This window comes from Thermobia domestica, chromosome 17 (assembly GCF_964235325.1).
Source record: "Thermobia domestica chromosome 17, izTheDome1.hap1.1, whole genome shotgun sequence".
Lineage (NCBI taxonomy): Eukaryota > Metazoa > Arthropoda > Insecta > Zygentoma > Lepismatidae > Thermobia > Thermobia domestica.
Genome location: NC_137470.1, coordinates 170780734 through 170806517, shown reverse-complemented (window position 1 = coordinate 170806517; position 25784 = coordinate 170780734). Strand labels below are relative to the sequence as shown.

General features: G+C 37.0%; 1 protein-coding gene across 8 annotated transcripts in view; it reads left to right on the top strand.

Annotated features, from left to right (window-relative positions):
• LOC145674494 (uncharacterized) overlaps positions 1-25784 on the top strand; it is a 277738-nt gene that overhangs the window by 85226 nt on the left and 166728 nt on the right. For 3 of the 8 annotated variants that reach the window (XM_081744632.1, XM_081744634.1, XM_081744629.1), the window contains exon 1: positions 24643-24830. The exons of 1 other annotated variant lie outside the window; for it this stretch is intronic. Coding sequence is in view for 3 of the 7 variants with exons in the window: in XM_081744627.1 (XP_081600753.1) it covers positions 8510-10355 (1846 nt within the window). In the remaining 4 variants the exon portion in view is untranslated. Of the gene's footprint in view, positions 1-8509; positions 15281-24642; positions 24942-25784 lie in introns of those variants that run through there. 4 more of the 8 variants (XM_081744627.1, XM_081744628.1, XM_081744631.1 and 1 more) reach the window with 3 other exon arrangements.

Here is a 25784-nt window from a genome sequence, read left to right as displayed (position 1 = left end):
GTCCCCCACTTTTTTCGTTGTGGCGACGCCCATAATTGTCTAAAAACGAACATTTTGCTTGCAGATTTCTGTACAAACGATGTACAAACGATTGCGACAATTTCTGATTCAATTGTACATAGTGGGGGACTACCACTTATACAGCCCCCACTTTTTTTTCGTTCTGGCGGCGCCCCTAAATGTGTACAAACGAAAATTTGGCTTGCACATTTCTGTTCAAGCGATGTAGAAACGATTGCGACAATTTGTGATTGAATTGGACATGGTGGGGTCTACCATTTAGACAGCCCCCACTTTGTTTTCGTTCTGGCGGCGCCCGTAATTGTGTACAAAGGAAAATTTCGAATTCATATTTCTGTACAAACGATGTGGAAATGATTGCGACAATTTGTGATTGAATTGGACATGGTGGGGAGGCTACCATTTAGACAGCCCCCCAGTTTTTTTTCGTTCTGGCGGCGCCTCTAATTGTGTACAAACGAAAATTTTGCCTGCACGTTTCTGTACAAACGAAGTACAAACGATTGCGACAATTTGTGATTGAATTGGACATGGTGGGGGGCTTCCATTTTGACAGCCCCCCACGTTGTTTTCGTTCTGCTGGCGCCCCTAATTGTGTGCAAACGATAATTTCGCCTTCACATTTCTGTTCAAACCATGTACAAACGATTGCGACAATTTGTGATTGAATTGGACATGGTGGGGGCTACCACGTAGACAGCCCCCACTTTGTTTTCGTTCTGGCGGCGCCCCTTATTGTGTAAAACGAAAATTTCTCTTGCACATTTCTGTACAAACGATGTACAAAACGATTGCGACAATTTGTGATTGAATTGGACATGGTGGGTGAAGGGCTACCATTTAGACAGCCCCCACTTTGTTTTCGTTCTGACAGCGCCCCTAATTGTGTACAAACGAAAATTTCGCCTGCACATTTGTGTACAAACGATTGAGACCATTTCCGATTGAGTCTGATAAGGGGGGGCTGTCTAAATGGACGTCTCCTTTTCACCTCTACTGTAATTAAATTCTTCCTCGAGAAAATCTGTAATCAACACTGTCAGTAGCTACGTCGTCGACTAATATACCTTAACAAGTACAGCTTTATTTTCGTATATTTTTCAACAGTTAACCAATTTAAAACTATCGCAAACAAGAATATGTAGTCAACTTCTTAAATACTTCGCTCGCAGGAACCCGTTCAGCGCATGCAACAAGCAAAAACAACATGTTTGGCGTCTCACAAATGAAAAAGGGGAAAAAAGAAAAGCAAAAGCAGCACGGCAGTGCCTTATCGCAGTCAGAGCTGACAACATAGTTTCGGTCGTCACTAACGCCAATAGACCTACTAGCGGTGTACAAGAGTTATACAGTTACAATATACGTTGTGCCACAGTAGCGCTACAGGCGGAATGTGCACGAACTACAAATGAATATGTTCCCTTACAAGCATCAGACACTGTTGCACCCTCTTTACATTCTACACATCATTTTTTCTCCCACTTTTTGACCTTGACAAGCAGAAGTACCAGGCTTTCCGAGTTCACAACCATAAACTGTTTGTGTACAGAGTACGTTTTCAGTTCTTCCAATATGACTGCGCGCGAAGAACAGGGGTGATGATCGGGCTACCGAATACGGCAGTCAGAGACACCCGGTTGCAACTTGAAATGTAAAATACAAATATAGAGCCTTGACAATGCCGTGAGGATGAATATATATATATATATATATATATCGGGTGGTTCCGTTAGTCCGTACCAGGCCTTTAAATCGAAACCGGTCCGAGATATGTACACACGGAAAAACACGTATCCCATTAGTTGCAAAGGACAACAGAGCGAAGTAAAAAGTTTCGTCCTAGGGTCCCCCGCAGGGTCCAACTCAAAATTGTCAAATGGAAAGAGGGGTCAAGTGGTATATCGCTTAAAAGCTCTTGTAAAAAGAAAGAAGCTACAACAAGTCCCGATTTTCTACGATCACCCTATGCAAAATGGCGGCGGGTCAAAATGTCATCAAAATTTGCATTGAGAACAATATGGCCACCCCTATAAATCTGAAACAGTCAGCCAGACGGAAAAACTGAAAAACAAGTGTCACATGATGTTCAAAGGACAACAGATTGAAGTAAAAAGTTTCGCCCCAGGGTCCCCAACGGGGTCCAACTCAAAATTGTCAAATGGAAAGAGGGGCCAAGTGGTATATCGCTTGAAAGCTCTTGTAAAAAGAAAGAAGCTACAACAGGTCCCGATTCGCTACGATCACCCTATGCAACATGGCGGCGGGTCAAAATGTCATCAAAAGTTGCATTGAAATGAATGTGAAAAACCACATATTCCAGTGGAATTGGCGGTAAAATTGCTGGACAGTGCCCGGTAGCCCTGAAGAGTTGTGGTGTTCATCATAAAAACACAGCGAGTGGTGCACACAGCCAAAATATTGAGTCAATGACACTAGTCGGTCGGGAGAAAACAACTGTTTTCACTTTGCTTGCACATAATTCTTCGAGATGTGGAACGAGGCAAGCATGCTCTACCAATGTTTCCTGCATCTGTTTTGTAAGAGGTCTGGGGCTTTTCCCAGATCTTGACCTTGGTGTCCGCACAGGATGTGTGTTTGAAAGCCCTTTGTCGGTAGTTGTGATGTTGCTTCTTAGAGTGGCCTCTTCCCCCAGATCTCCGACACTATGGGATCAAGGAAATTGAACACTGTATCCTCCCGATTGGCTAGCGCAACGGACGAAATATTTCGGCTGTGTGCACTACGCGATGATTTGTTTCCATGATGCACACCATAACTCTCCAGGATACAGCAATTATACGGAACATTCCCCTGGGACATGTTGTTTTGCACCATTTGCCCGCATTCAGCCCAGAACCCAAAACGGCGGTATAAATAGATCTGTATTCTGGACTTGCCGTGTGCTATCCAATGACGTATAAATCTTGCCAATCCCCGAGTGTCATGTTGCGACCCTCTCCGCGTTATTGTGTTATTTCTGTTCGAGAATGCATTCCCCCCCTCAATTCCCAACCTAGGTTTGAATGATGTCACAGCCGTATGTATACCTATCTTAAGCTCAGTGTTCCTCAGTAACAGCAGGCGAATAATAGGATTGACGCAAGGTTCCAGCCCTGTCCTTACCTGCCCTTTTATTCCCTATGCGTCGTGTAAAAGTGAAATTTATGAGACATTAATGTCGTGGAACGTATAACTTCAAATGAAATACCGAAATGAATAAACATACACATCTTTGATAACGGTTACTGCAACTGGATTGTGCTGGGTTATGGTTGTTGTACAAAACATACACCTTTCGAGAGAAACAATCACAGACAACCTTGAATTGAAAGGCACGAACGTGAGGTACGCTGGAACACAGTTTGTTCCACAGTAAGTTGAGCAGGCTTTGCTGAAAGGTCGTTAGTAGGAATTGTAGTGAAGTACTTGTGCTGTGCAAAAGTAATACACGCTACGAATTGAGTTGTGTGTGTGTCAGAAGGCTTCCATTTCATTTTAGAAGGTGGCACGTACTACCCTAATATCGTGTGTTAGTGCAGTGTCGGCTAAAGATAGCATTGTATTGGAACAGTGCCATATATGAACGGGGACGCATTTGTCATGTTAATGGTGTTAGGGGAATGTAGGCAAAACTATAGAGCTGCAACCCGAATTTATAACGCAAGGTTCCCACAGCAACAATCAATTTCCCATAATGTACTTCGACGGTTAGCAAATCGTCTGAAACAAACAGGGCGCATACCTCCTCAATATGTGGGTCACAAACATGCTCCAATTGTAGATGACAACGATGTCGTTATTGATGTTTTGGCTGCTGTCGAAGTACGTCCTAATGCATCCTCAAGAGATATTGCCCGGGATCGCGGAATTAGTCAAACAAGTGTACTGCGTATACTGTGAAAGCATAAACACCACCCGTATCATATCTCCTTGTGCCAGATGCTAACAGATGCCGACCGTAATAAGCGCCTCCAGTTTTGTAATTGGGCCCGTCAGAAATTGAGGACAAACCCAACGTTTTTCAGTATGTACGTCCTGTGGACAGACGAAGCAATATTTACAAGTGATGGTCATGTCAACCTACACAATGCGCATTATTGGGCTGCGGAGAATCCGCACTAGACACTACAGATCGACCGACAAAGACGTTGGAGCATCAATGTTTGGGTGGTATCATTGGAACACATGTAATTGGGCCCTGGTTTATTGATGGAAATTTAACGTCGACTCTGTTCTATCAATTCTTGACAACATCTACCGCAACTGCTGGAAAACATCCCACTTCATGTGCGGCGTAATATGTGGATGCAATTGGATGGTTGTCCAGCACATGCTGCTCGTATATGCAGAGGTGCATTAAATACTTTATTTCCGCACCGTTGGTTAGGAAGAGGGTCCAATACTCCTTTCCCTCCTCGCTCTCCAGACCTTACGTGCATGGACTATTATTTCTGGGGTTGACTCAAGGAGCTTGTTTACACGAATAGACCAACTACACCAGAAGATATGAGGCAACGTATAATGACCGCATTTCGAAGCACAGGAGAGGCAGAGCTTGAAGCTGTAGGCTATAATTATTATCGCCGTCTGGACCGTTGTGTTGCTGTACATGGACGACAATTTCGGTAAAACGTGCTGTGTGAAGTGCACATCTGTTACATAATGGACAGCAGCCGTCTCCAAGGTAAATATAATATATCCTTTGTACGTTATGCGATGGTAAATTAATTCTTAGAACAAGTTAGACGTTTCGATTTAATATGCTTACCTGTCCACCATAACGCTTCCATTTCCATACTGTGTATGTTGCCAGTGTTGACTACGAGACGAGACAAGACAACACTTTTCAGTAGTATCACGAAAGAGGACTGAACAGTCTCTGTAGTATTGTACCCGGAAAACGTATGTTACCAAGGAAATATAGCTGTTCAAAATGTTCAGGGTCTTCCCTCCAGCACAATAAAGCAACTGCTAATTTGGAGGTGGACCCTGCCTGGATATCTAGAACTTTTTACCGTGATATGTTCTACTTTTGAAATAATGAGACACTTGTTTCTCAGTTTTTACGTCTGGCTGCCCGCTTCAGATTTATAGGGGTGGCCATATTGTTTTCAATGCAACTTTTGATGACATTTTGACCCGCCGCCATGTTGCATAGAGTGATTGTAGAGAATCGGGACTTGTTGTAGCTTCTTTCTTTTTACAAGAGCTTTCAAGCGATATACCACTTGACCCCTCTTTCCATTTGACAATTTTGAGTTGGACCCTTCGCTCTGTTGTCTTTTGCAACTAATGGGATACGTTTTCTTCAGTTTGTACATATCTCGGACCGTTATCAATTTAAAGGCCTGGTACGGACTAACGGAATCACCCGATATATATATATATATATATATATATATATATATATATATATATATATATATATATAATATGCATAACATCGTAAGGACAAAGTATGGGAGGTTCGTTATATTGTTTAAATTTACATCAAGGTAGATTCTTCCTTATTCGACAGAAGAAACGCAGTATGTTTTCTGTTTTTTTTTCTTTGACGTTTCACTACGCATACTTTTTTGCTATAATGACGCCAAATTTCACGTTAATACACAAAAAATACCTTGTTCTCGTATGTTTCTACTAAGGATATTTATGGTGAGTTTTTAAATTATTATTTTTGAAAGGGGATTGTAGTACCATTATCAGTCAGTCTTTTATGTAAGGAGCATTGGAGCATTAATTCTGTGACATTCGTGATTAATCTGACGCTTACTGGCATTCCAAAAATAAATTTTGGTATCACATCACCCACCACCTTTTTATGCCGCGTGCCACCGAAAAGGGGGGCCTTCGCAAAATAGTGTTTGAGACGGCTTTAGTAGTTTGTGAATGAGTGTTTTTGCATTTTGTGACAAATACAACTCATTTGCCCCAAAATCTATGCGAATTATTATTGGAGAAAACTGCTTCCAAAATTTAACATTGAATCTCCCATAAGGAAAATAAACTTTTGCGTTTACACCCCCAAAAGGGAGGCTAAACAGCAATTTTCTCTTATTTGCTTTAACAATTGAGAAAATTCAGATATTTCTCAATAAGAATGCCAAATTTTACATTAATATTGTGAAAAGTTCATCTTCTGTCAGTGCTGTAGAAAATTACACGAATTATGGAACAGTCTATATATATATATATATATATATATATATATATTAACAACTTCTTAACGTCGTGCCTTAAAAGCATGGGGATGAATAAAGGGTGACGTTTAGAAGTTGTTATTATTTATTTTTTAAAATGAGTAGGTTGACTTTAATTAAGAGGAAATAATGATAAATTTTGTTTTGTTTAATAAATGTATTGGTTTAAGTAATGTTATGATGTTTGTGTGTGTGTTTGAGTGTGAATGTAATATAATTATTTAGATTATAAATTGTAAATGTTTAGAAATTGTATTACGATTAATATGTACATAGTTGAGGCACATATACTTGCTTTATATGATGAGTGTTTGGATTGAGGTTGGATTTTTTAGTTTTGGATTTTTTGGTTTGGATAGTTGGCTGTATGTAATTTTTAACTGATTATTAATTAAAAGCCAACCATAAGAATTGGATTATGGTTGAACGTTGAATGGAGAGTAAAAATTTTTTAATTTATTTGTGGTTGTAATGGATTGTAGATTACTGTTTGGTTGCTAATTTTTTTTAGTGTTTTTGAATTTTTTGATTTATTTTGTTTTATTTTTGATTTCCTTCTGATTCAGATCCTCTCCAACAAGAGGTTTTTGTTTATGATTCCAGACATTGGAATCCGCTTTGTTGTTTATTTGTGTTTACCTGAGTTATTGGTGAAACATTGGTTTTAACCCGTATTATATTGTGATTAAATTTTTAGACTAATAATTGTTGCAGATTAGAAAGTTGTGCCATATTTAAATTGTGCTAATGTTAACAAACTAGATTTTACATTAATAACATTATAGATTTTGTTTACAACTTTACAAATCAAAACAAAATAAACAAACTAACGACTTAGCGTCTAGCCATTATTTTAGTAACAACATAACACAAATACAACCATTTACGTAAATAAACAAATACACGTATTTGTATGACATAACATTATATTATTACTTTAATTTTTTTAGTTTTAATTTTAATAAATTTTAGTTTTTATTACTAAAATAAAATTTTAAAACCATATACCGCTACAATATATATATATATATATATCCGTCCCGTAAGTATGTTTACATAAACATCTCAGTAACTATTGAAGATATGAAAAATGATAAGAGAGCAATGTTATTGGAAAGTTTGTGTTTTCAATCTAAAATGGTAAAATTTTCGCAATTGGAGCAACCGTTTGGGCTCTATACTGGTATAACACCCAATGGTAAAAAGAAAAAAAAGTACAACGGTGCCACGTCCTTGTTGGACAACAATGAAGGAAAGTGCTTGTGGTTTGAAGTATCCTGGACCAAGCAGAATTGAAGGGACGGCCACAATGAAGGATCACACCCGACGTCAATCCAAGGCAGTAGCGTCACCAACAGAGGAGAGGAGCAGGTACGAAAGAGAAATTGAATTTATTCACAACAAACTGGTATTAATGGATAATCGATGTCAGCGAGATGAGACAAGAAAACAGTTGAATAAATTAGAAAGGGCCTGATTGCCAAAGCTCAAAAACCAAAGAAAAGTCGAAAAACATGAGTTGTTACGAACAGGTACTACGACCATGTGAGTGCTTTAAAACGGAAGCAACAACTTTTAAGCTAAAACTCCTTACAAATGTATTTTGATTGGTACTAAGACAGTATTATTTCGTTCAGAGTTGTCTTAGTGGCAATCAGAATATATTTGTAAAGAGTTTATGGCTTAAAAGTTGTTGTTTCTTTTTTAAAGCACTCACATGGTCGCAGTACCCTTTTAACTTGTATTGCGACTCATGTTTATCGACTTTTTTCTGGTTTTTGAGTTTTGGCACTTAGTTTTTTTCGCTAATTTTATTCAATTGTCCCCTTCCCTCATCTCGTTGACATCACTTTGCCATTAATACCAGTTTGCCGTGAATAAATTCAATCCAGTTTCTCTTTCGTACCTGCTCCCCTCCTCTGATTGTGACGACATTGCCTTGGATTGATGTCGGGTGTGATCCTTCTGCATATCCCTCATAGTGGCCGTCCATTCAATTTTGCTTGCTCCAGGATACTTCAAACCACAAGCACTTTCCTTCATTGTTCTCCAACAAAGTCGTGGCAACGTTGCAATTTTCTTTACCATTGGGCGCTATACCAGTGTAGAGCCCAAACGGTTGGTCCAGTTCCGAAATTTTAACATTGTAGATTGAAAATACATACTTTCCAATAACATTGTTATCTTATCATTTTTCGTATCTTTAATAGTTACGGAGATGGACTATGTAAACGGACTTACGGAACATCCTACATATATATAAAGTATTTTTCTTTTTTCTCTCATAGCAGGGTCAAGTTCTCATCAAAAGATGGAACGAGCATACATGATAACGTCGATCTGAGCAATAAGAAGAATGGTTCTGAAAGTATTAACAAATATCAGGCGAATATGGTGAAAACTGCCATTGTCGATTACAATAGTGTAAAGAAAAGTTCATCAAGAACATCAACTGCTCCTAAAAATAAAAACAAGGTTTTCAATTGCGACATGTGCTCCTACTCTTTCACTTGTCAGGATGACTACATGCACCACTTGAGAACACACCCAGAATACAAATACAAATGCACTCAATGTCTGAAATCATACAAGGTAAAAGGTTCGCTTATAAATCATAAACATTACCATAATCCCCGCTTCTTGTGTAATATATGTCGAAAGGCGTTTCCGGACAAATCCAGTCTACGGCTTCACACTAGAATACATACTGGAGAGAAACCATTCCAATGTGCAGTGTGTAAAAGTTCTTTTGCATTGAAAGGAAACTTACGGGATCACATGTTACGTCATACTGCAAAACAATACTCTTGTCCATATTGTAAAAAACGATTCACTAAGGAAAATACCTTTAAGCTCCATGTAGAAAAGCATTCACAAGACAAAATAATATGTTCAATATGCAAAGAAATTTTCTGTGTCAGGTTACTGTTTGATAAACACTTACGACAACATAAAGAATGCACCTTCTCGTGTGATGAATGCGGAAAATCATTTAAAGCTAGGGAGTATCTCACTATTCACAAACGTCGACACGATTTCAGTTTCACATGTACAGTTTGTAACAAGCCATTCGCAAGTAAGACGGATCTTGAGCTTCACAATAGAACACATACTGGTAACAAGCCATTTAGTTGCGAGAAATGTGGGAAAAGTTTTACTCAAAAGTCTAATCTTAAAACTCACATGAAAGGTAAACACGATGAAGTAAACGTATTCAATTGCACTTACTGTCCACAATCCTTTAAACTAAAACAAAGTTATAAGGATCATATTAAGACTGTGCATTTGAAGGCAACGATAGTCAAATGTTCGTTATGTGATAACATTTTCTCCTGTAAAAGTGCTTTACATTCGCATATGAAGAACTCACACATAAGGATAAAATACGTTCCATGTAAAATATGTGGCAAATCCATCAAGGAAAGAAATTTGAAACTTCATGAAGACATTCATTCTCAGGATAGGACAAGATATAGTTGTGATCAGTGTGGTAAAGGTTTTGTGAGAAAGGGATATTTAGAAACTCATATAAATTTACATGCTGGTTTGAGACCGTTTGTTTGTAAAATCTGTGATGCTAAATTCACTCAGAAAACACACTTGCGTACTCACATAAAAGGAATCCATTCTGATAAACCTGAGTTTTCTTGCAACGAATGTGGAAAGAAGTTTAAATTCAAAGCACATATAGCTGAACATTACATGCAGCACCATTTTAAGGAAAACCCATTAATTTGTCACATATGTGGAAAAACATATAATATTCGTAGTTGTCTGAGAGCACATATGCTATCAGCTCATACTGATAGGGAATCTTGGTCCCATATCTGTAAATATTGTGGAAAAAAATTTTGTACTGCATTCAGTGTGAAACGTCATATAACTTCAGTACATACAAAAAAAGAGAGAATTAAAATTTGCTGTGAAATTTGTGGTAAAACAAAGATTAAGAGATACTTGAAAGACCATATAGCAACACACTTTCCACAGGATAGGAAACAATTCAATTGCGATATTTGTGGAAGAAATTTCATAAGTAGGCAATCTCTAGTTCACCATATTTCGCTACACTTCAGTAGGAAATCCTTTAAATATGAAGAGTCTGAGATTTCTAACAAAGATAATTTTAAGTAGAACTTGCTTTGCGTCATGGAGTAAACAACATTCTCAATTCAACTGGAGTTAATTTCCGGTTTAGGTGTTTACGGTGCTTTCTCCTCACTGTGAATGTAGTATTAGGGTGGTCCTTATTTCTCAAGTTGTATATATCTGAGACCGCACCCCTTAATTTTTTTCCTTTTAATGAGAAAAGTGTCCTGTGTAAGTTTGAGTTCGTTATGACGATGATAAATGGTGCCGCAAAGACATTTTAATCTTTCTAGGAATACGATTTAGAAAACAGTAGCTTCCTATGTTGCTCAATAGATGGCAATGCATTCACAGGCTTCAATTCTTGTATTTAATTCCGTTTTATATGTAATTTAGAGCATATATATAAACAAAATTAAGTTGGAAATAATAAACAAATGTCAAACAATTATTTTTTTTTTTTTACAACTAAATCGTTCTCTCCCGTTGTTTTTAATTACAACTCTAATCGTAACTAAAATAAATTTAGACTGTTTATAATATGTATTTGAATTCCGTCATTTGGTATTTGTAGTCTTTTGATATGATAATGCCATCGTTATTTTCAGGGGATTGAAGTTTCCGTGTGGGTCTTGTATCATCACGTATCATTAAATAAACAAAGTGATTGTTATGTGTTCGATGACTAGGGAATACAGTTATCGCAGTGGTATTTACCTCGTTGGTAATATGAGTTAACAGATATTGGGTTCTAAGTTAATGTCCAACAGACAAGTTCTTAGTTCGTTGTTTTATAACTTGCGAACGGTGGAATAACCTTTAAGAGAGAGTGCTTGGTTAACTGTTCGTGAAACAGAAATGTTTTGATCTGAAGCAAGAATACCGATCAAGGATACTCGCGATAGTACGGGGTCTATCGATAAACTCATTGGATTGTACGAAATGTAGCGTCGATTTGAAATATAAAATGTAAGAAATAGTGAAGAGGAGACAAGACACATATTTCTTAGATATGTTAGCCGATTTATTTCATAGAGCGCAATTCAGCAGGACAAGGAATTCCATATATATCTAAGGCGAAAAGGGCGTTCTGGAAATAAGGTTGGTAGGGACATGTGTCTAGCTTATAAAGAAGAAAGAGTAGAAAAGCGACTAGAACTTTAAACGTTTCGAAAACAGAATTAAAAAAGGAACAGTGTAGAGTGAGTGAGTTGGGTGAATTGTCAATTATCAATTCAAAAAGTGAAGACGAAAATGTATGCCAAACAGAAAATACAATTCCAATGGGTGGAGTAGAAACTGATGAGACAGTGACAGGATCCTCGTGAACAAGAGGTAGATGACGTTCCATTATTCCACGACTCGTCGCGGCTCTTGATTGCTATAAAGTAATTGATAGAGCTCCATACATACATTAATCACAACAGCATTGGCATTAGAACACAACTTCTAATACTGAACGTATCAATGGAGCTTGTATTCTTCTTGAACAGAAATATATATATCTTCTGTGTAGACATCACATTTTTGAATCGATATTAAAGTGTTTATTTGAAGAATGTGTTTCAGTTTCTTCCTGTCCAGAGGTGCCAATTTTTAAGTGTTTCTATAAAGAGTGCCCAAGATTTCAACACATTCATTTTGTTATTGAAATTTCTGATCGAAGTGTCAATTCAGTTCTCTGCAACACGAAGAAAGATATATGCTAGTTTTTGCTGTTCAAAATTTGGAAATGGAGAATTGCAGAGCAGATTACAGCGAACTTTTGGAGTTAACAGTATTTTTTCTAGGAAATACGCCTCCTGGAGGCATTTCTTTCCGTTTCCTTGGAGTTGTTGTCAGGGAAGTTGAATGGGAAAAGCCTTATATGGCTTAAAAATATTTCTCTTCCGTAATCAATTTAAATTAAGTGAGCGGGCAGGAGGAGGACTGCGTGAAATGTGCATTTTCCTTGTTCCTGTCCCAGTGCAACTCGTGCACCACACCAAGATTTACAATTTTTGAAGAGTCTTCAAACGTACGAACTCAAACTCTGATGTTTCGAGAGTGGCTATATTGAAGTTTTCCTGGAATCTTTGGTACCTCTCAGAGGAGTGTGTGGCACTTTCATTTTTTTTTTTTTTTGACGAGAATGTCAGTAGCGAACAAAAGCAAAAAAAAAAGAAAAAAAAATTTAAAAATGGTAAAAGTTCATATAAAACGATGAAGCGATTTGAACTGCACGCTAATGAAATAGGTGGTATTGGAGAAAAAGAAATTGCAGATTTTCTGACAGGGAACACGAAGTCCTATGATTTTTTTTTTATTCCTATATGTTTTTTTGGACCTTGATTCGGTTTGCTGGTCGACAAATTATGAATTTCTTTTCTGGAAAAAAGTAGTTGATAAGCTGTATGTTACAAATGACGCAGCCGAAAGAGCGTAAACGTAATTTAAGATTACAATGCAATTCTAACTAGAAATGAAGAACAGAAGCAATTCCTTTTGCAAGTGGTCCAAGACTATAGAAATTTGTATCCAGGAAAAGCTACCTTGTGTAAAAAAACAAAAGTTATCGTTAAGTAGATCTACATTTCTCCATTTAATAACAGCCACTATCATTTTTATTGTATTTACTAGGTGATTGATTCCTAACTAATGCAAGTTTTAAGGAACAAGTTGCATGAGAAATAGATCCCAATGTCTTTTCCACAGTAATTCATAACACTGTGTCCGTGTGGACTTTGTGGTGGACAAACATCGTGCTCGGTGTTCTCCCACTTTCTTCATTCCACCATTTCATTCATTTCTCATTATCACCGTCTCCTTTAGCCTAACCGGCATAACCGTGGGACGTAAAACAAAATTTCATTTCATTTTTACATTTCATAACACTATGTATTACTATAAGTACTATATGTATGGACGATGATTATGATGCTGATAGCTTGTTGCCTGATAACCAACCGACTGTATTTGAACACCAGTCAATTCTGAATTACAGAAGAAAAATTTATATTATTCTATTTACATTTGTGATAATTATTATACGTTTATTGACAAATAGTAAATCGAGTACCATTGAAATTCAATGGAATTTTATTTTCAGAAATCAAGTGCTTTGCGGCACGGGTTAACGTTCATGGATTTCTGTGAAATTTTGTGTATGATATTTTTATTACTAAAGGAAAACAAATAGGGGGTGCGGCGGAAGAAATTCGAAAATTTATTCTTTCCCATATACCTAAGGACCACCCTAATGTAGTATTCGTATGGGATGTTTACCTTCATGAATAATTTTATGGTTTAGTAGTGTCGTCTCAAATAATAATGAAACTTATAATTTTGTTTTTAGCATGTTGAAAAGGTCTTTATATATATATGTGGTTTTAAAAAGTGTGAAAGAAGCGTAAATAAACTATAAGAAACACGGAAGAATCAGTGCTAATTTTCACCTAATTTTGTTAATTTACAAGTACTTGTAAGTAAACTTCGGATCGATATGCACTAAAAAACGGCAAAATATGCGATAAAAATCATGAAAACATGCAAGTATGCACTAAAAAGGGTAAATATGAACTAATCAAAAGCTAAAGTTAAATTAGAAATTTTATTATCTTTAGAGAAAAAAGTTGTATTACTTGAACTACATATACTTGTTGTATAACTATGATGCATTTATGCCTAAACACAACTATGTAGTTTTCAGTGTTTTCTGGCAAAAACCTGCATTTATCAGTCAAAACATTACTGTACATGGAAAATGTTCCTTCCGTGTCACGGGTCGTTAAGAGACAGTATTTCAAAGAAGCAGTATTACTTGCCAATAAATCTGAAATTCGTGCGTCGTTGTTCCATTTTATTTACATTAGACCAGGATTTTCGCGTCTATTGACTGCGCGTTTCGAAGAAGCGCTTGTCCGATTGGTCTTGGTGGAGTCTGTTTCATTATTGAATCAAACAGCTCAAATACACTGCAAAGTCCTAATCATCGCTCTTCTAATCTCGTTAGGATATTTGAAATTGAAATGAAATGAAATGAGTATTGATAAGTGTAAGGTCACATTTAATGTTTTCAGCTCCGCAAGCGTCCAAGGCTTCTTGAATACATTTGGTTTCTTTGGGTTCAAACAGTTCACAGTCAGTATGTGAAATTAAAATAAATCTACTTATATAACACACACTCTCTCTCTCTCTCTCTATCTATCTATCTATCTATCTATATACGAGCCAAGTAATATAAGCATATAATAAAATCTGCCTAGCAAAATTGAACAGGACTCGCAAAAATTTCTGTTGAAGGTTTTAAAATTAACGAAAATAAATCTATGCTTTAAAAAAATAAATAAGGTACATATATATAATGAACATGGGGAGACAAAATTTTGAACACAGGCTACCGTATTCAATTACAGTATTTATTTATACTACGAATTAATGCACGTAAAAGTTACAGTAAAAAAAAAGAATAAGAAAAAAGCCTACATACGGTTTTGAAGGTCAAGATAAAAAAATTGATGCTATGCCCTTTTCAGCGGACTTCCCTTTACTTTTGGCTCTCTTTTGATTTATTGTGTATATCATGCTTCTTGTTCCATGTCTCTAGACAAGCTAGAGAACTAGTTATTGGTATTTCGGAATGACTATGAAAATTGCACTTCATTCAAAAACTCGCACGGTATCTGGGGCCTTATTTGACAATGAACTAAAGGTTAAATATGTAGGATAAAAAGTAAACGAAGATCTCTACAGACAACGTAGTTCATACACCTAACCTCTCAAAGAATGTCTAAAATTTTTCTGAACGCTGCATTCCGGAACTTGAAAATTCCCGTTAAAAATATATTTTAACATCCGTTGTTCAGCAATACAGGTTTCACCTAATCAAGAGAATTTAACACTTTTTTACCTTTAAATTCATGGGACCGTGAAATATTTTGTTTAAAATAAATTTCCTTTTAATAAGGGACCTGTTGAAGGCAGCTTTTACTGTATTAAAACCTTATATTCAAAAACCTTATGTTCTTGTTTAAAAGAGAATAAATCCACTTGAAATTACTTCTTGTATCCAATTATGTGTAAATCATAGAATATTTTCTTCTAGCGTAACACTGTCCGTTTCAAACAGCAATAATTTACAATGTATAATATTGATATTTTAAATGGAATAAAGTGATCTGAGCGAAATATAGAGCATGAATGGGAAGAAGGTAAAGTTATCGAAAACATAACAGAAAACTTGGTAGGAAAGTTACGTTTTGAGAGACCGAGGTGCATATCAAAGCAACACATGCTCTATATTTACTCTCATGTAGGGAAGCAGGAGGAGCAATTGCCCCCTCGAAGAGTTTGAGGAATACATATACTTTAATCGATTGTCTACTAATATGCTAGTACAAAACGTGAAGCGAAGTCTGAAATGACGCCCCTGAAACTTCTTAAAGGAAAACTTGGGATTTATCTCCCTACCTCAGAAAGTAACTGTTGTGACAAGTGTTAGATTTTGTAAAGCAAATATTTTAATTAACTTAGAGCTCATTTTCAAAAGGGGTGATCATTTCTTCCCGAAATACATTTTTCAATGATTTCTTTGGGATGAACTCTGTCGAGTATAAAGAAAAAAAGCCACATCTGGGTTGTTTCATAGTTGTATAAACTCCTTACCAAAGGCAAAAAAGTAGAGCGCTGCTGAAGTTTGGTCTTTTGCTGTCGAACAAAATAGAAATGTCCTCTTCTGAAAACAAGCTTGCTTACTTTGAAAGTATTTCTTGTTTAGCATACACTTTGCAAAATGTATTTTTTTTCTTGAATTGTTAACGTCTCTCAACTTAAATCCATTGTTTCAGAAGATAACTTCTAGAAGATTTTTCGAGCCCATTTAGTTGTAGTGCGACATCTTTGTCCAATTTTTGCCCACCCAAGAAAAACATTTGTACCATTCAAATTAATAAAGGAGGGCCATTTCAAAATTTCGGCCACTTCGAACACCTATAGTGCGACATCTTCAAATTCAAATTTTAACTAGCTCAGAACTTTGTCCGTTTTTGTCCACCCAAGAACAAATCTTGTACCATTCAAATAAACGAGAAAGAGCCATTTCAAAATTTGGCAACTTTGATCACTCATAGTGCGACATCTTCAAATTCGAATTTTTAACTAGCTCAGAATTTTGTTCAATTTCCGTATATTTTTGTACCATCAAAAAATTTGAACCATTCAAATTAACAAAGGAGGGTCACTTCAAAATTTTGGCCACTTCGATCACCAGTAGTGCGAAATCTTTAAATTGAATTTTAACTAACTTAGAATTTTCCCTATTTTTTGTAGATTTTAGTACCACCAAGAATATTGAAATTCGAATTTGAAAATGTCTCACTACAGGTGATCCAAGTGTCCAAATTTTTAAATAACTGTATCTGGTTTATTTCAATGGTACGGAATTTATTCTTGGTGGTACAAAAATGTTCAAAAATTCGACACAATTTTGAGCTAATTAAAATTTGAATTTGAGGATGTCGCACTACAACTAAATGGACCTAGATTTTTCTTTTGGTGTTCTTATACTGCCACGGGACAACACAATTTCAAATCCACACATATACAACAGCAGCAACTTTAACTTCCGAGATGCGTGACGTGGAAATTTTGTTGTAGGTAATTTGACACTGTTATATCTTCTTCCAAAAGGGTGACAGTCGCGCATCATTGCTGGGATAATGAATCACTCACTCCTTTTGTTATTCTCCTTTCACATGACCTTGGAAGATATTCTAAACCGACAACAATGAATCATTTAATGATCTTGATTGAGTCTATTTGTATTAGAACTTGAAATTTCATTTATAAGGAACGTTGTTGGACGTTAAAAATTATCGATTTGGTCGTTCCTTTAAATATGTATTTATATGCAATAACGATATAAACATGCACTAACCTCCAAAACATGCACAGATATGCACTATAAAACTCTGCTATTTTACTCCAAAACAACTGAAACGAATTTCTGTTTAAAGAGCATATCAATATCACATCAGGAAAAAAAGCATGCAAATATGCAAAAATCCGAAGTCTACTTATAAGTAAAGATTTAACCCTTTTAAGTCGCATTGCATGTACAGCCGCCAGCAAAATGTATCTTTCCTCCCACGAGTGCTCTAATTCCATTACCTTAGGTCCAGATAATTTGCAATTGTGAAAACGCCAGGATAGACGCAACCCAACTTACACGAAAGTTTTCTGGGCACTGTCACCAGTTGGTAGCACTGAGCCAGGTGTTTATGCATTTAAAATTGTAGAGTAGGTAACTAACCAAACAGTTTTCCATTCTAAGATGAATCTCTATGGTTCAGAGCGTGTTGAACAATGAATACCATATATTAATCTCAATATTGCTGTGTATGTAATGTATTTCATTATATACTGTATATTCAGAGAAATGAAAACACTGACCACGCATGAATCAGAAAATGCTTGAAAGTAGGTGAAAATATCAAATCTAGAACAACTGCTGGAAATAAGTTTGTAAATGATTGCCTCCATTGAGAGACCTTCTCCAATTCTCCTCATTCCAACTTTTTTTTTTTTTCCTTTCTGGAGGAAAGATCTTGCGTCTCATACTGAACATGCATTGAAATGGAAATATTTGAAGAAGTTTGACCCTGGCGGGGATTTAAACCCAGGTCCGCCTTATAGAAGTTCAATGTGCGAACCATTTACCTGCCGCGTCACTTCATCTTCCACTCAAACCATTACCTAGTTAAAATATACAGAAGATACTATTGCTCGTTTAACGAGACGTTTCTTATGTGAGCTGAGTTGATTTGGAGTGTAAGGTCCCTTTCAGCAACGAGGCTATATGAGTGTCACAATGACTTACTCGAGATTTCCTTGTTTAACTCAAAAACAAGTTATATAGACCTTCCTCAATGAGGAAAATATCACGAAACGTTCTTCAAGTTGAGGCTACTTCAACGTTTTTAACGATGGTCCCGATTTACATTTCTTCCTCACCTTAACTTCTAATTTTCAAAGAAGAAAAGACTGCAGACATTATTTTCGCTTTCTTTGAATTGTATTAAGAACTGTGGAAATAGAGTTCTATTTTTATCTTCCGTAAGTACTAGTTTATTTTCTTATATTTGTATCAGAAGTTCGTGACTCCTTATAAAGCGTGCGAACATCCATATTCTACTGAAACAATAAGACGACGCAAGTCTGCTAGAATCAATCATGCACGTCCCGCAAAGAAATTTACTCTAACAGAAGAGCACAACGCAATGTGTCTGGAGTGGGCTTCAGAAGCATGTGAATACTTCCCAACCACATTGGGACCTAGTCATCTGGTGCGATGAGATATTTCGTTCCGACCAAGACGGGAGAGTAATATTATACCAACCACGTGGAACACGATATCACTTGGAGCACGTAGTTCGAACTTCGCACTCGGCCCAAGTTCAGCTCAATTATTTGGTTTTATGACTGACAGCTGTGGGTCCTGGTGAGCTCGTGCCTGTTCCTGGGAGGATGGCCTGTATATTCAATTATTAGATAACACGTTACTGCCATCCCTTCAAATACTTTTCCCGGAACAAGAGGAATTCATTTTTATGCACGATAATAGTGCTGTTCATGCATCAAGACAGACGACGGAATAGTTCGATGATAATCCTGAACTGAGCTGCATATATTAGTCTACCAAATCTCCTGATCGTAACCCCATAGAACATCTTGGGGTTCTATGGTTCAAGAATGAGAAATACGTCGATAGCACAGAGACCAGGACCTTTTTTAGGCTCACGTGATGGAATTGGATCATTTCCAAGTGCATCCGGCAATGGGATTGAATCTGGTAGCCAACATGAGGAAACGCCTGTCTGATGTCATTGCCACAAATGGTGATTATACCACGTTTCAATGTCTCCATGGAAAACAAGGCATGACTTCTATACTTCTTTCCCTTTTCGGGATAGTCATAAGAGACACGGTGGCTCAGCGATAAAACGCTCACCTTTGGTGCCAAGCGTCCTGTCATATGAGTTTGTGGTGGAAAATACCGTGCTCGTGGGTTTTCTTGGAGTTTTCCCGTTTCCTCCCACGTTATATATTCCACCAATTCTGTCATAAAGTATTTACATCATCCTTCATTGCCTCTGTACCCTAGCCAGCACAACTCGGGAGAGCTAATGCTGTGGCAGTTCTATGTGAAAATTTTATTTTCATTTTTATCTTTGTTCTTTCGAAGCTCTCGGGCAAATGAAATTCTTTGTTTTGCTTATTACTGTAAATTCTACTAGAAATTCTGGTAAAGTGAAGTAATATCTTTTGTTGTTTTTTCATATAGAAAACATTATTTTATGTATTTTCCATTCATGTGTTATGATATTATAATTAAGTAATTATTGTCTTAATATCTCAAAGAGAGATGTTTTATTTTATTTCAATATTTTCTGTTGATGTTTCTAAACGCAAGAGAAAAATTCTCTCACACTCACACAAATTCAGTTTTTTTTTGTTTAATGTACTTTTATATTTTGCTTCTCTTTCTGTTAAGAGAGTGTGCATTCCCTTTGTCTTCCAACAGAACATAGCTATTGTAGTTTCTTCTTTAATTTACACTCCATTCTTAGAAATAGACAACACATCTTTCCTCTATATTATTGTTTCTTTAAACAAATCACGTAATTACCCATGCCTCTTGTTCGGTCGTACTCGTTAGCTCTATACTTCATGTATCTTGATTCTTTTTTTTTTTTTTTTTTTGGTCTTTTCTACTCCTGCTCAAGAAATAAAAATGGTTCGGCGTGCGCGGAAATTGATCCGTGGACAAGATCTTCAGAGTACCTTTCTATCTAATACTCTGCGAGGGACGATGGCCAAGGCAGAGAAATGGATTTATTTGTTCAAGAGACATGCACATTACTCTGCTCTTGTTAGTTCGATCCGTGTCCGAATTTATACAACTGACTCGGTCTTCAAATTTTACTCATAATTTAGCGAATAAGTTATCAGCTTTAACGCTGCGTGCAAGGTTCATAAAGCATTAAAGAAACGATACTAATTACAAATAGTGATCGAACTTACAATTCTAGTCACACGAACGATTGTATTCAAGATGTCACCTCACCTTCCTATCTAGAAGAGCCTGATTCCCGGCGGGAGCACATGTTCGAATTTCACGTTAATCAGTAGGCCTCGTCTCATTGCCTCGCTGCTGAAAGGGACTTTAAACATGAAATCAACTCAACCTATCTAGAAGAAGGGTGAAACAATTTATTACTACAATAGTTCTATCTGTCAATCCGTAAATGTAATAATAGTATTACGTTAATGTGTAATACTTAGGAAATATCTGACAAAGTATATCTCTGCTGTTTCTACCTATAGTTTCGAGTATGTAGCTTTTTATTTCCTTCTTTTGTTGTTCTAATAATAATAGTAATAAATAGACATTTTTATCAAAAACTTGTGAGTTTAAGATTCATAGTGTAGAGCTTTGCCGACGACAACACATGGGATATTGTTTATAAAAAGACCGGAAAATGATATTTACCTACTTATTTGAACTGCGCGGTTTGAAATGCAAGAAATAATGATCGCGACAGTGTGAATACCAAAGTTAAATGTATTACTACAGAATTTCCTTTCCTCGTATGACTGGACAAAAAGACTTCTATTTTTGTAAAGAAAGAAAACGTGTCTTCAGCGGGAAACGATCTGAGCAACCCATGAACTTGAGTCCACGTTATTACCTATTACGCCATCCTGCTTATAAGGAAAGCGATACGTTGAGTGATTGGTCGAGGGAGTCAAAGCACTTTACATCGCATTGATTTTTTCCTTGTTTCGTTTCTATTGCGGTCACTCTTTGTGTTTTTTGTGCAATGCATGAAAAAACAAATATACTTTTTGCTACGATATCCAGGACAGAGGTTACCACTTTTACCTAACCTCACGTTCACAAACTCATTTCGACCTCACGCTCATCTCACCGGTGTGACCTCACGCTCACATCACCAGTCTGACATCACGCTCATTCAACCTCACGCTTAGGGGTGTTCCAAGAACCGGTTACCCGCTTTCGGTTCGGTTTGTAGTTTAAACCGAATCAATCGGTTTGGACCTCAAACTGGTTCGGTTCGATTTGGGAACAGTTCGGTTCGGTTTTGCAACGGTTTGGTTTGTAAACTTTTCGGTTCGATTTGTAGAATGGTTCAGTTCGGTTTAAGAACTGTTGGGCCCTTTTTGAGGACTGTTTTGTTCGGTTTTAGTTCAATATTTGAAATCGACAGAAATGCAGTTTTCCTTGTTAGGAACCGTCCACCCAGACATTATAATAAGGCTGAATGTTATGTTTTTCGGTATAACTTTATTCAGATTAATACTGAAACAATTAAGGGGTCGTACTTGCGTGGGTACTCTTACTGATGCTTTGGATTTTGGAATAAAAATCTTAATATCAGCTGGAAGACAACTTTACGGCATGGGGGATTTAGGAGATACCGTGGAAGGGCAGTTACTTGAAGGGTGGATGCCATTCCAGGAGAAGCTACGTTTAGAATGAAACATTAAACTCATCTTGAAATGACTATGGGGGGGGGGCATGATTTACGCCCTGTATGTGGAATATATCATGGTGTAATATTATCAGGTAACAAAGAAAATTTGTGCTGTTTTTGAGAACAGTTACTTTTGTCGCGTTAGTATGGTCAAATTGATTCTAATGACGTTCCACAGTATGGCGCTAAATTAGTTGTACAAAAACAGAGGTCGATTCTTGAGAGCGAAACAAACAAAAAAGTTCCAGTACACATAGGACGAAAAGTGTCGTTTACGTGTTATAGACTGCCGAAAGCGTGGGAAAACAAACTTTAGAGTTAAATATTGCACAAACTACTGATTGTAGACGTGATGCGGCATAATATCGACAAAGGATCCTAACCTGCTCTATCCAAATTTGCAATTTTCAGATTTGTTCAATGGCGGCGCAGGGGATACCCCTAAGGATGATAGGGATTCCCTGACATTTTATGATGTAAATTGAGTTGACAACAACATGTAAAGGACATTTCACTGCCTGGAAATAATGCTACGTGGCAGGTCAATACTCATATACGAAGATAAAAGATGACGGATGAAGTAAAAATTACTCTGTGTGGTTGCATACGTCCTTAAAAAGTACTAGTAAAGTCGTTGTACAAGAATTCACTGGAAACTGTACGTCGGTAGAATGTAAAAATATGTACGTACGGCACAAGCCGATAAGTACCAGAAACTAAAGAAATTTCGATTGCTGATCTGCTCATATTAATGATATCGCAATGCTTTTGAGAACGCATCTATCTTTACAACTACAGTAATTGAACAAGAACTACAGACAAATAAAGAACGCATAATAATAATAATTATTATTATTATTTAGCACACTCATTTCGATCAGTACATCACACAAATGCGACTACAGCACGTTTTTTCTCAATCAATGTTATAAACTGACGGATGTGAAACAAAATATTCCTTCCATTCACAATATTTGTACGTACTGTAACAGGGGCCGATATTTCTGGTTCCAAATCGTATAACGGGACTGCATACAGAAGGTGGTTGTAGGGAGCAAGTTACAGAGGGGAGTCTTTGTTTACATGGAAAGAGGATGGTTGTCAGAACGGACACTGCAAAAGGTGTTCAAAGTTTCGACCCGCCACTTCAACGCAAAGGTTACAGCGGCGTCAAAGGGAAAGACGCTGCGAACGCGTTGAAACACTCCTGGTATTTTCTGAATGCTCCACGCTGCAGCAACAATTCAAGCAACCAAATGATCCTCTGATTGCACAGGCGTTGCGTAGATTAGTTGTTCCATATGGCCCCAGAAAAAGAAATATAAGTGGTTAAGGTCGGATGAGCGAGGTGGCCAAGATACCGGTCCTTCTCTGCCGTCCATTTGTTCGGAAAGGATGCGTTGCGACAATTTCTTACCTCCACAGCAAATGTGCTGGAGCACCGTTGTGCATAAACCCCATGTTTCGATGAACAGCAAGTGGCACAGTTTCTAGTTGCTCAGGCAGAATCTCTCTCAAAAATATCCAATACTCCCACCCGGTCAGGCATTGATCTGAATCTGAATACATGTAGTAATTTCGTCTCTCGTTTCGCGACTTTTTGTGTTCACATTTTGGTAGCCCTGCTGACAACAGATAGTTCAGCAGGGACAACCTTCGAGTACATATTGGCCCTTATGCAGAGTCGTTCTGACGCGTGATTAGCGGCATACTAAAGAGTTCGACTAACATATTTTTCCTGCGGTTGTCAGATATTTAGTATGAAACTAATCACACGTCAAAACGACTCTGCATAAGGTGGATTATGTTTTCTTTGTGCTGTGTGGAGGTAAAGAGTCAAGTGGAACCTTCTTCACATATACACTACAGTTACATCTCTCTTCTTTGTACATTTATCCTTGATACATCCACTTCTTCCTTTATGCTTTTTTCATTCTACATTTCTCACGTTTCTCTATCTTTTTCGCCCCATTCTTCTGGGTATTTATTCCTCTTTCAATCTGAATTTCTTCATGATTTTGACACGTCTTTTTCCTGTTTGTGATTGCTTTTAGACAATTTAGTTTTCATTTAAAAATCCTACTTGTAGGCAAATATAAGATATTGTAATAAAAATAGTAGCCTATATGACTTATGTCCGAGGCGTAAATTAAAGTTAAGGTTTTGTACCAAAAAAAAAAAATAAATAAAAGAATTAGTTCTTGGGAGTAGTTCGACAGTGGCCGTTACGGCGAGTGCCTCGTGTGTGGTGTGGGATTTCCTATACACCTACACTGCACTTACACTTTGTTTTACATTTACAGTACATACATCTCCTTCTTTTCTATACTCTTTCTTTTTTCATTTTACACTTCCCACTTTTATCTAGCTTTTTGCCCTGTTCAATATGGCTTTCTGCCCTCTTTCACTGTCTGAATTTCTTTCCCGATTTTGACCTTTTTCCCGATTGTGTCGGGAAGGTTCTAGATTACTGGTCCCGCATGTAGGTAGCTGGGTTGGTTTCTTTCTGTACTAAATTTTATACGTTTAATTTACACAGTATTGCCGAGCGAGTGTTAGCGAATGATGGCGGGTTAGAGCCCGCAGGCCACGTTGTTTTCTGTCTTTATTACTGCTCAATGGGAAGGGGAACTAGTAATCTAGAACCTTGCCGATTTTGTCCTTTTCTCTTCCCCAATTATGTCCTGTATTTTATTCAATTTTCTTCCTGAATCACAAATTCATCGTGTGATGTACACATAAGACAATTTTGAATTTGTTGCACACATGCCTATATAGCTGGTGCACCTACCTATTTGACCGATAATGGTCTAAGACAAGATTAGCTCATGGGAGGGATATTCATAATATGAAATATTTGTTTCTGCTATGTTTTCACTATTATGAAAGAAAGTGCATATGTTTGATTTTACTGTCCATTTCGAAGGACTACGGCTCGTAGAGGAAGTCATGGGTTCTTCAGCGTTTTTCTTTCTCCTCCTAGGTGGTAAGATTTTATCAGTAATTTTGATGACTAAACAGTTTATTCCACGTAATTCTGTAATTTGTGTAGAATGAACCGAAAGTATAAATTGGAGTCAACTTGCGAAAGATAAAGGTAAGAAAACTGAAATAATTTAAGGTATTAGAGCTGTATCGTCGGACTACACGAAAATAAGGCCTATGTTTAGCAGAAGGGGTCCAGCAATTTTCTCTAAAAAAGGCATTTATTCCGAAATTGGGCGTCCGCTTTTGCCACGTTTTTTCGTTGTTATCTCCTTTCCACACTTTCTGCAATTTTTTATTAGGTTCATTAATCCGTGCTCTTCACAAACTTTTAAAAGATTTTGCTCGTTATCAACGTATTGCTTCACAAATGTTAAAACTGTTAGTTCATTGCCCTTGTACATTCGCCATGTTGATAACATAAATGCTCGTTTCTTTCCCACAATGCAACTGTTCGGTTACCTTGCGCCAAGTAGTTCCCTCCGCTCGCCGATGAGTCCCATGTTTATAACCACTTATATATAACAAATAAACAGATTTTTCGAGACTCTTATATATTATCAAGCACACAAACGATCAAATTATCCATATCTTTCCTGTAAATTTTAAAAAAAATTGCTGGAAACGGACGCCCAACTTTGGAATTTAACCCCTAAAAATTGTTAGTATTTTGGTAATTTCTGTTCACATTCGGTTAGTTTAGGGTAGGGTTGGTTAGTTTCTAATATTACGTTAGTTTAGGTTAGCGTACGTTAGTTCATGTTAGGTAGGTTACGTTATGTTACGTCTAAGTACTTGCATCACTCATTTCTCCTGTAAATTTTGTGTTTTTTACGTGCTTGTGGACCCCTTGTACTAAACATATTTCGAAAATAATAAGGGATATTATTTAGTTTCTCCTCAAATTACTAGGTTATGACCCTGGCTCACTTGTTAGTGATTATTTCTTACTATT